Consider the following 11,308-nt stretch of genomic DNA (forward strand, 5'->3'; position numbering starts at 1 on the left):
TAACTGCACGCAAAACAGCATCTTCAAAGTCTGTCACAGCTGTTTGTACATGAAGGTTTATTCCCAACCGCGTGATACGGTCCACGATGACATCAAACAACTCTGAATACATCGCTCTTGTCTTATTCTGTAGCAAAGCATAGACACAGGAGACATGTATAGTCTTAAATGGAACTCTAATCACGTACACTTGAGTAAACTGTGCTGGTGCCATCTTGAAGTTGCCGTCCATATAGATGGTCTCTGCGGCTGCCAGACGGCGCAGGTCCTCTAATGTGGCAAAGGCAATAATGCGACTGATTGCCTCTGGCCCATTGTCGTAAAGAAGGAACTGCTGAGGGTTGCATCCCAGTGTATCCTTCCACCCATCTGGCAAAGTGAAGTTGTGCAGGTGTTCGGGCATTGGTGGGGTGCGCCTGTGATATCTGAGGGATCGCTTGGTGTTCTCCTCACACGGAAAACGCTTCTGCACAGCATGGTCTTGGTTTGCAACTGCCTGGGCAAAGATCTGGGATGGCTTGTCTAGGGAGCTGGCCGCCTGCTGCCTCATCAAGTTACGACACTTTGTGTATGTCACGTTGATATGGTCAGCAGCGTGGTTGTGGGGTAGGCCTGGCTCTGGACTATCCAAGTCAGGCGTGGTGCTGAGACTTCCTCTTCAATCTCGACTCCCTTTCTCAGAACATTTCCACCAGATTTTTTCTTCTTGTTGCCGCCCTTGTTACTCTGTGTGATGTCCATGCTGCTGGTTGTGTGTGTAGCTGCGCTGAATCTTGTTCTTAGATGAGGAAGCCTCGGAAACGGAAATTGAAGCAGACTATTCGTCTGAAGCAGGCTGTTATCCTGTTAGGTGAAACTCTGAAACAGTAACCGAATCTTGTTGTTAGTTGAGGAAATCTCAGAAACAGAAACTGAAGCATTCAGTTACTCAGCTGAAGCAGTCTGGACTTTTGGGCAATCTCCGAAAAAAAAAACTATAGCATTCAATATTTTTGTTACTCTTTTTCCTGTCCTGTTATTTCCATTCTTGTTACTTTGTTTCTTGTTACTTTTTTCCGTTACTTTTTTTCGTGTTACTTTTTTTCCTGTTACTTTCTGTCCTACAATCGTTTCATCACTACCCAGCAGTCGCTGCCTAGACCTACAAAAAGATGGCCGACTGACAGTTCGCTGGCATCAACCCGAGCGCCTCACGGCCTCTCCACCCTTTATACCTCCATGGGCTGTGTAATGAATGCTCTCGTGGTACATATTTGTTTTATTCGTTATAACTTGGCTCAGACACATGACAGACAATTTCTGTTTGTACCATTAGGCTCGGCAGTGAATGCAGAACCTTCGATACTCAGGGAAAAAATAGCAATAACCAATAATAAAGACGTTTCGGTGAGTTGAAGTGAAAGCTGTGTTCCGATGTTTATAACTCTACTTATAATTATTTCCTGAGTAAGTACTTAAAGGAATAATGTTATAAACGATTACACTTAATAAAGGAATGTCTCCTAAACGGAATGCAGTTGTCAAATCATAGTTAGAAGATAATGTAAGCGAACTACAGAAGTATTTATGAGATTGTGTCATCGTGCGGGGCAGGTGAGGTGAGTAGGAGTCTTGGCGAGCGTGACGTCACCGCGCCGACTGGACTCAATTTTGATAGGTGTCCCTTGGGGGTGGGGGGGGAGGGGGGGGAAGATTGCTCCCTCGTGCACGAGGGAGCACGGGCCTTTGCCAAAGGCGGCCCGTAGCAGGGAGCCGACAGACCGACTCTATCGGCGATCGAAATCTAGCCGACCAAGTCGATCTGTCGAGGACTGGCGTGTCTCTGTGTCCCGTGGGGGGGTGGGGGGGGGAAATTGCTCCTTCGTGCACGAGGGCGTGCACGAGGGAGCACGGGCCTTGGCCTAGGGCGCCCCGTAGCAGGGAGCCGACAGACCGACTCTATCGGCGATCGAAATCTAGCCGACCAAGCCGGTCCGTCGACGAGGACTGGCGTGCCTTTGTGTCCCGTGGCTGGCTGACTGTATATGTAGACTGCGCGTGCACCTACGTTGTCAGATTGTCCTTCTCAGCCTTTTATATTTCCCGATTTCCGACCCAAAAACTGTCTGCTCCTCCCCTAAAACTCGATTCATTTACAGTTATCGTTAAAATGGTTATATTACTGATGTTTCTTCGTTTTAGTCAAGTGTCGAAAACCGGAAAATACAAGGTGGTGAGCATGATAATCTGGTAACGCTGCTCAGCCTCAGTGCACGTGTTTTGAGGCAGGTGGCGGCAGAGGTCAGGGCAGGAGGGTGAGTGCATGATCTATAGAAGAGATCTTGGGTGAGTGGTCAGTGGGCTGCTCCTTCGTAATGGTTCTATACCTGACGGACGCCTACCATCCATCGGGCATCCATGCCTAGCTACACACTGCACCTAGGTGGCAAGGTGGATAGCTAATGCGCTTCCATTATAAGATAGCATCCAAGTGATCAGAATGAAATTTATTTTTTTCAGTATGTTTGCCTTGTTTAAAAGGCAGAAAAAATGATGTAATGACATTAAGCATAAGATTTTATATATATGTAAATAGATTGGAAATCTGAGATACAAGGTGGTATAAAGAGTAGAAAATTAATTGGCTGTCAAGAGAACAGGGTATGCTATGTATGATAGAAAAAAAAATAACTGTCTACCAAGATAACAAGGTGTGCTATGAAAAGTATAAAAATAATTAATTATCAAGAAAACAAGGCGTGCTGTGAACAGTGGAAAAAATAAATTATTACTGTATAGTTTATTGTTTTATATACAATGCTGACACGTACTTAACTTGAAGTCAACTACACCTACTCGCAGGACTCTCCTTTGATGGGTATATTATGTATTGGTGATGGACGAACCCTGTGCCCTGCCAGCATCCACTAGTTATATTGTATTACATACACGAACTGTGCAATCTTCCCAAGCCAGTAACACTAAACTGTAAAAAAGAAAACAAAAAAAAAAAAACGTGCCTCTGGTCACCTGAAGTCTTCCGTATAAGTGTAGAAAATACTGCATCACACTCTTCCCCTAACGGGCTTGGAAGACACAAGGAATAGGGGCGTTGGTGGTCAGAGAGGCCGGACTGGCGAGGCTAATGAACAAGCCAGCGCGACGCGAGTGTGGAAGGAAACAGTTGAAAGCGTTCCTTTTGAATGTTGACTCTGCAAAACATATCTGTGTATACAACACCATAAGTAGTGAGGGGGTTGGCATTGTTTCTCATAAAATCACTACAAAATTAAATCGCGAGACGTCGCCATTAAAATGACCGAGTTGTATTTAACACTTTTAGATAATGTAAACCGTCAGATAATTTTGAATGAAATATTATTTGCATTGCTGTTCGACAGTACAAATATTTCGATCCAAAGGAAGTTATTATTGCATCATCTATTGAACTTCCTACAACTGGAGACAACGTTCAACCTCCTGTCAAGTCTTTTTATTGTCACTACATTAGCCGTAGAGTCAAGCATAGTTACAGAGCATGCAGCATAATTACGGAAGAGCAATCCAACAATAACATTTATCATTCTTCACGTACTACTTGATCAAAAAGTTATGAAATGAAAACATCGCATCAGTGAATAGTTTGGATATTAAGGAAGCATACCTGAGTAAAAGGAGAGCTGGAAAATTCAGATGAAAACAATGTCTGGGAAGGCGCTCGTTATAAGGGGACGAACCTACAGTACATGTGCCGGAGTTACATACGGACAACGCTTTAACAAAGTAATTGGATCATGGTGTGGATGAATGACGACTAACCATGCTGGTAAAGCATCAAAATGTCTTTTTTTTTTTATTTATTTATTTTTTTTTTTTTTTTATTTTTACGTTTAGCCTATTGCGCCGGTAGGCTTTCTTGGTGGGGCCTGGTGGTCCGCTCGAGCCCGTTATGGGGCAGGCAAGTGCTTCATAGTGGGGAGATTTTGATTGGCTCATGCTTCCCCCGAGCTCATTTTTGATCCACTTAGAGATTTAGAGTCCGGGCTAATGGATGTTCATTAGGACACCATGCAGGTAGTGTTAGGCCACTCGGCAATGACTGAAAATTGTCAGCTTGTAGCGGCGGACAGGATTCGAACCCGGGTCCTTTACGACACTGCTCCCGCACGCTGACCACTCAGCCACCGCCTTTATATGTTCATAACTGTCAGTTTTGTCAATCTATTACATAGCTGACAATGTTTTTTTTTTTTTTTTACAACAAAGGAGACAGCTCAAGAGCACACAAAAAAAGGAAACAATAATAAAAAAAAAAAGCCTGCTACTCGCTGTTCCTAAAAGAATCAAAAAAGGTGGCCGAAAGAGGGGTCAATTTCGGGAGGAGAGGTGTCCTGATACTCTCCTCTTGAAAGAGTTCAAGTCGTAGGCAGGAGGAAATACAGATGAAAGAAGATTGATTGTTCCAGAGCTTACCAGCGTGAGGGATGAAAGAGTGAAGATGCTGGTTAACTCATGCGTAAGGGATTTGGATAGCATAGGGATGAGCATGAGTAGAAAGTCGCGTGCAGCGGGGCCGCGGGAGAGGGGGAGGCATGCAGTTAGCAAGTTCAGAAGAGCAGTCAGCGTGAAAATAACGATAGAAGATAGAAAGAGAGGCAACATGGCGGCGGAAATTAAGAGGTAGAAGACTATCAGTAAGAGGAGGAGAGCTGATGAGACGAAGAGCCTTACGGCCGTATTCTCAGTGAATCTCTTCCCCCTTCACGCGAGGAAACAAGGCTTCGTGGACCAAACGGTATTCTCAGTGGAAAGGAGTGTCTTTGATGCAGCGCGCGAAGCGGCGAGCGGGAAAAAAATGAACTAATTTCCTCTCTTGACGAAGAGGAGGTGAAGGCCCGCTCTTCGCTAATATCTTCGCACATTTAATGCTTTATTACAACATTTTTCCATGTTGCTGTATTATTAATTGGGTATAAGAACAATTTAAGTTTTCTAGGCCTTATATAAAAAATAATACAATGCGAGAAACAATATTTTTCTGTTTATTCAAGACTTCACGGTTCCTATGATAATTTAAGCCAACACTGAAACACACCTCTCAACCAGCACGCCCCGCCCTTTAGTCTCAACTATTCACAACAGTTATCTTTTTTGAGCGTTTGTAGGGCGGGCACTTCGAACCATAAGCATGCATTAAGATTGCTGGGATGAATTTTAAAGTGACGGACTAACAGGCTTTCTCCGGGCGCTTGTTTCACAAGTCTGTATGAATATGTGGTGGTATTTGGTACTCCGTGCTGGGCTTAACACAGCCAATCTCCAAACTCGTGACGTCACCTGTGGGTGGAGCTTAGCAAAGCTCAGCAATATAGATGCTACCATTTTCCACCCACTGATAGGAGCTCTAAAGCTAGTTAAAATATATTTACAAGTGAGAAATAACGAACGGAAAAAGAGATGTCTCATGGAACAGGAGGAAAATAAAGAAAATAAAAGCAGTTTATTCTAACGAGGTCTCCAAAGCTCCGCCCACAGGTAACGGGATGATATGAAAGTGAAGCAAACATAGCCACGGGTACCAACCAATTAAATGCATCAATGTAAAATTTCTGCTATATATAATGTATGTCACTGTATCAAGCACTGTTTACATAAATATTAGTCACACTATATAATCCATTATATAAATGTACCTAAATTGCATTAAGGTTTCGGTTTTCAACGTTTGTTTGATTTGCAGTAGTACCAACACTACACGGAAAGATTGTTTCGAAGGTTAGGAACTGGGCATACCCTTCAACGGAAACACACTCTCTAAGAGACGCTTCGACGAAGAGAGAAGAGCTTCACTGAGAATATGGCCGTTAGACTCCACTCTGTCCAAGAGAGCTGTGTGAGTGGAGCCCCCCTACACGTGAGATGCATACTCCATACGAGGGCGGACAAGGCCCCTGTATATGGATAGCAACTGTGCGGGGAAGAAGAACTGACGGAGACTATACAGAACGCCCAACCTCGAGGAAGCTGATTTAGTGAGAGAGGAGATGTGAAGTTTCCAGTTAAGATTTTGAGTTAAGGATAGACCGAGGATGTTTAGTGTTGAAGATGGTCACAGTTGAGTGTTGTCGAAGAATAGGGGATAGGTGTTTGGAAGATTGTGTCGAGCTGATAGGCGGAGAAATTGGGTTTCTGAGGCATTGAAGGACTCAAGGTTCCTTTCACCCCAATCGGAAATAATAGTAAGGTCTGAGGCTAAGCGTCCTGCAGCTCCAGCCTGGAGTCATGGAATTCCTGCTGAGTGGGTCTTCTGTTGAAAGAAGTTGAATAATGCAGAGTGGAGTCATCAGCGTATGAGTGGATAGGACAGTTTGTTATGGAAAGAAGATCATTGATGAATAACAGGAAGAGGGTGGGTGATAGAACAGAGCCCTGTGGAACACCACTGTTGATAGGTTTGGGGGAAGAACAGTGACCGTCTACCACCGCAGAGATAGAACGGCTGGAAAGGAAACTGGAGATAACAGAACAGAGAGAAGGATAGAATCCGAAAGAGGGCAGTTTAGAAAGCAAAGACTTGTACCAGACTCTATCGAAGGCTTTCGTTATGTCTAGCGCAACTGAGAAAGTTTCACCGAAACGGCTGAGAGAGGATGACCAAGAACAAGTAAAGAGAGCAAGAAGATCGCCAGTAGAACGCCCCTTGCGGAACTCATACTGGCATAAAATAACCATACTGATATAGAATAAAATTAATACAGAGGTGTTGAGATGGTGTCAAGTGAGGGCTAGTAGTAACAGAGGTAGCAGAGGTGGTAGCGGCTGCTGGTTAAACCCTCTCCTAGACGACCTGCGAGGAAAAAAGAAAAAAGAGAAATTACATAAACCTAAAGAAGGCTGCCAGGTGTAAAGATAGAAAAACTTACTTCAAAATCTGGCTCATATTAGCTGTCTTCAGGATAGAAATCTCAGTGAACTGCCTTATTAACTATACCGGCAACTATAACTAATATTCAATGTGTATCATACAGAACATTCTCACAGAAAATCCTTAGACTTCCTTTACATGCGGCGCCAATCGGTCGGAGCAACTTTTATCAATGCCAGTCCTAACATACCGGCCAGAAACTTGGTGCCACCCTAGTTATGTGGAGAGAAGTTAAAAGGCGTACAGAGAGGATTTGAGAGAAAAATGCTTGGTAAAAGATGAATAGATAGGAAACAAGGACCATAGATTAGATTGTAGACAATTGTTGAAGATATTCTAATAAATATTACGAATAAGAATGGATTTGGGCGGATGATATCACGCACAGAATTGGTAGCAGATGGGCAACCAAAGTGTGAGTGGTAACCTAGAACTTGTGGGAGTCAGGGCAGACAGAGGAAAAGGAGAAGAGATGAAGTTAGAGCTTTTGCCGGAAGAGAAGAAGAAAACCCCAAATTTGCTTCTAGGGCCATACTCGTAAACATTTCGGCGCTCAATCAAATACATTCAGTGAGGCTTTCGTATGATTTGTGGGCATTTCCAGAGGTAGGTTTATGACCCTGATGGTAGTTTGAGAAAATTTATCCACCATGAACGAAAAGAACAACTAATGGGGATGCGTTTAATTTCGTTTTTGACCAGAAATAATTGATATAAGAGAAAGAAGTGTCTCAGAACACCGACTCAAATTCCATCAATGGCCGTATCAAAGTGAAGACATCAGTTCTTACTTCTCTATGAGGCGAGAATTGGTCAGCCAGTAAGAAGGCGGAGCGGGTGGGCGGCTCTATTCTCTCCTCTGTTTCTTCGCTCGGGGCGGAGTACCAGGCCTTGTTCTTGACCAGGAGGGGAATCTCTGGCTCCTGGGCGTCGGCCAGCAGATATGTCATCTAAAAAAAGAAAATAGAATGCACGTGTAGTAACTAGTTGCCATCGCCAACAACACTACACCAGCACCAGCACCACTACACCAGCACTAGCACTACTACACCAGCACCAGCACCACTACACCAGCACCAGCACCACTACACCAGCACCAGCACCACTACACCAGCACCAGCACCACTACACCAGCACCAGCACCACTACACCAGTACCGGCACCACTACACCAGCACCAGCACCACTACACCAGCACCAACACCACTACACCAGCACCAGCACCACTACACCAGCACTAGCACTACTACACCAGCACCAGCACCACTACACCAGCATCAGCACCACTACACCAGCACCAGCACCACTACACCAGCACCAGCACCACTACACCAGCACCAGCACCACTACACCAGCACCAGCACCACTACACCAGCACCAGCACCACTACACCAGCACCAGCACCACTACACCAGCACTAGCACTACTACACCAGCACCAGCACCACTACACCAGCACCAGCACCACTACACCAGCACCAGCACCACTACACCAGCACCAGCACCACTACACCAGCACCAGCACCACTACACCAGCACCAGCACCACTACACCAGCACCATCACCACTACACCAGCACCATCACCATCACCACTACACCAGCTCAACTACACTAGCACCAACACCACTACACCAGCACCATCACCACTACACCAGCACCATCACCACTACACCAGCACCAGCACCACTACACCATCACCATCACCACTATACCAGCTCAACTATGCTAGCACCAACACCACTACACCAGCACCATAATAACTTCACCAGCATCACCACCACTACACCAACACCAGCACAACTATACCAGCACCATCACCAACACCACTACACCAGCACCAGCACAACAACACCAGCACCATCACCACTATGCCAGCACCAACACCCCTATACCAGCACCAGCACCGATACACCAGCACTACTAGACTAGCACCAACACCACTACACCAGCACCAACACCACTACACCAGCACCAACACCACTACACCAGAACCATCACCACTACACCAGCAACAACACCACTACACCAGCACCAACACCACTACACCAGCACCAACACCAATACACCAGCACCAACACTACCACCCCAGCACCACTACACAAGCACCACTACATCACTACACCAGCACAAACACCACTACACCAGCACCAACACCACTACACCAGCACCAACACCACCACACCAGCACCAACACCACTACACCAACACCACTAACCCAGCACCAACGCCACTACACCAGAACAATCACCACAATCACCACTACACCAGCACCAACACCACTACACCAGCACCAACATCACTACACCAGCACCAACACCACTACACCAGCACCAGCTCCAACACCACTACACCAGCACCAACACCACTACACCAGCATCAACACCACTACACCAGCTCCAACACCACTACACCAGAATCATCACCACTACACCAGGACCCCTACACGAACACCATCACCACTATACCAGCACCATCACCACTACACCAACACCAACACCATCACCACCACACCAGCACCAGCACCATCACCACTACACCAGCACCAGCACCATCAGCACTACACCAGCACCAGCACCACTATACCAGCACCATCACCACTACACCATCACCCCTACACGAACACCATCACCACTATTTCAGCACCATCACCACTACACCAACACCAACACCACCACACCAGCACCAACACCACTATACCAGCACCAACACCACTACACCAGCACCAACACCTGTACACCAGCATCAACACCACTATACCAGCACCATCACCACTACATCAGCACCATCACCACCACACCAGCACCAACACCACTATACCAGCACCAACACCACTATACCAGCACCAACACCACTATACCAGCACCAACACCACTACAATAGCACCACTACACCAGCACCACTATACCAACAATACTACACCAGCACCAACACCACTACACCAGCACCAGCACCACTACACCAGTGCCAACACCACTACACCAACACCAGCACCACAACACCAGCACCAACACCACTACACCAGCACCAACACCACTACACAAGCACCAGCACCAACATTTGCACCAATACACCAGTACCACTACACCAGCACCAGCACCAACAATTGCACCAATACACCAGCACTATTACACCAGCACCAGCACCACTACACCAGCAAAAACACCTGCACCACTACACCAGTACCAACATCACTACACCAGCACCAGCAACTCTACACAAGCAACAACACCTACATCACTACACCAGCACCAACACCACTACAAAAACACCACTACACCAGCAACACTACACCAGCAATACTACACCAGCACCAACACCACTACACTAGCATCAACACCACTACAATAGCACCAATACACCATAAATACTACACCAGCACCACTACACCAGCACTAATACCACTACACTAGCACCAACACCACTACACCAACACCAACACAACTACACCAGCACCAACACCACTACACCAACACCAACACAACTACACCAGCACCAACACCACTACACAAGCACGAACACCACTACACCAACACCAACACAACTACACTAGCACCAACACCACTACACCAACACCAACACAACTACACCAGCACCAACACCACTACACTAGCACGAACACCACTACAGCAGCACCAACCCCATTATTATAGCACCACTACACCAGTACCACTACACCAGCACCAACACCTGCACCACTACACCAGCACCACAACACCAACACCATTACACCAGCACCACTACACCAGCACCAATACCTGCACCACTACACCAGCACCAGCACCACTACAAAAGCACCAGCACCAACACCTGCACCAATACACCAGCACCAGCACCACTACACCAGCACCAGCACCACTACGCCAGCACCAGCACCACTACGCCAGCACCACTACACCAGCACTAGCACCACTACACCAGCACCAGCACCACTACACCAGCACCAGCACTACTACATAAGCACCAGCACCACTACACCAGCACCAGCACCACTACACCAGCATCAGCACCACTACACCAGCACCAGCACCACTACATCAGCACCAGTACCAGCACCACTACACCAGCACAAGCACCACTACATCAGCACCAAGACCACTACACCAGCACCATTACACCTGCACCACTGCACCAGCACCAGCACCACTACACCAGCCCCACTACACCAGCACCAGCCCCACTACACCAGCACCAGCACCACTACATCAGCACCAGCACCACTACACCAGCACCACTTCACTAGCACCACTATACCAGCACCACTACACCAGCACCACTACACCAGCACCACTACACCAGCACCACTTCACTAGCACCACTATACCAGCACCACTATACCAGCACCACTACACCAGCACCACTACACCAGCACCACTAAACCAGCAACAGCACCACTACATCAGCACCA

At 46.8% G+C, this 11,308-nt stretch overlaps 1 protein-coding gene across 6 annotated transcripts in view; it reads right to left on the bottom strand.

The window, feature by feature from the left end:
• Positions 1–2,764: 2,764 nt before the first annotated feature.
• LOC126983599 (bestrophin-2-like) overlaps positions 2,765–11,308 on the bottom strand; it is a 184,831-nt gene continuing 176,287 nt past the window's right edge. For all 6 annotated transcript variants that reach the window (XM_050836477.1, XM_050836451.1, XM_050836441.1 and 3 more), the window contains 2 exons: positions 7,696–7,854; positions 2,765–6,826 (listed from right to left, as the gene is read on the bottom strand). In XM_050836477.1, coding sequence (XP_050692434.1) covers positions 6,818–6,826; positions 7,696–7,854 — 168 coding nt within the window. In that variant the 3' untranslated portion in view covers positions 2,765–6,817. The remainder of the gene's footprint in view (positions 6,827–7,695; positions 7,855–11,308) is intronic.

This window comes from Eriocheir sinensis, chromosome 5, assembly GCF_024679095.1.
Source record: "Eriocheir sinensis breed Jianghai 21 chromosome 5, ASM2467909v1, whole genome shotgun sequence".
Lineage (NCBI taxonomy): Eukaryota > Metazoa > Arthropoda > Malacostraca > Decapoda > Varunidae > Eriocheir > Eriocheir sinensis.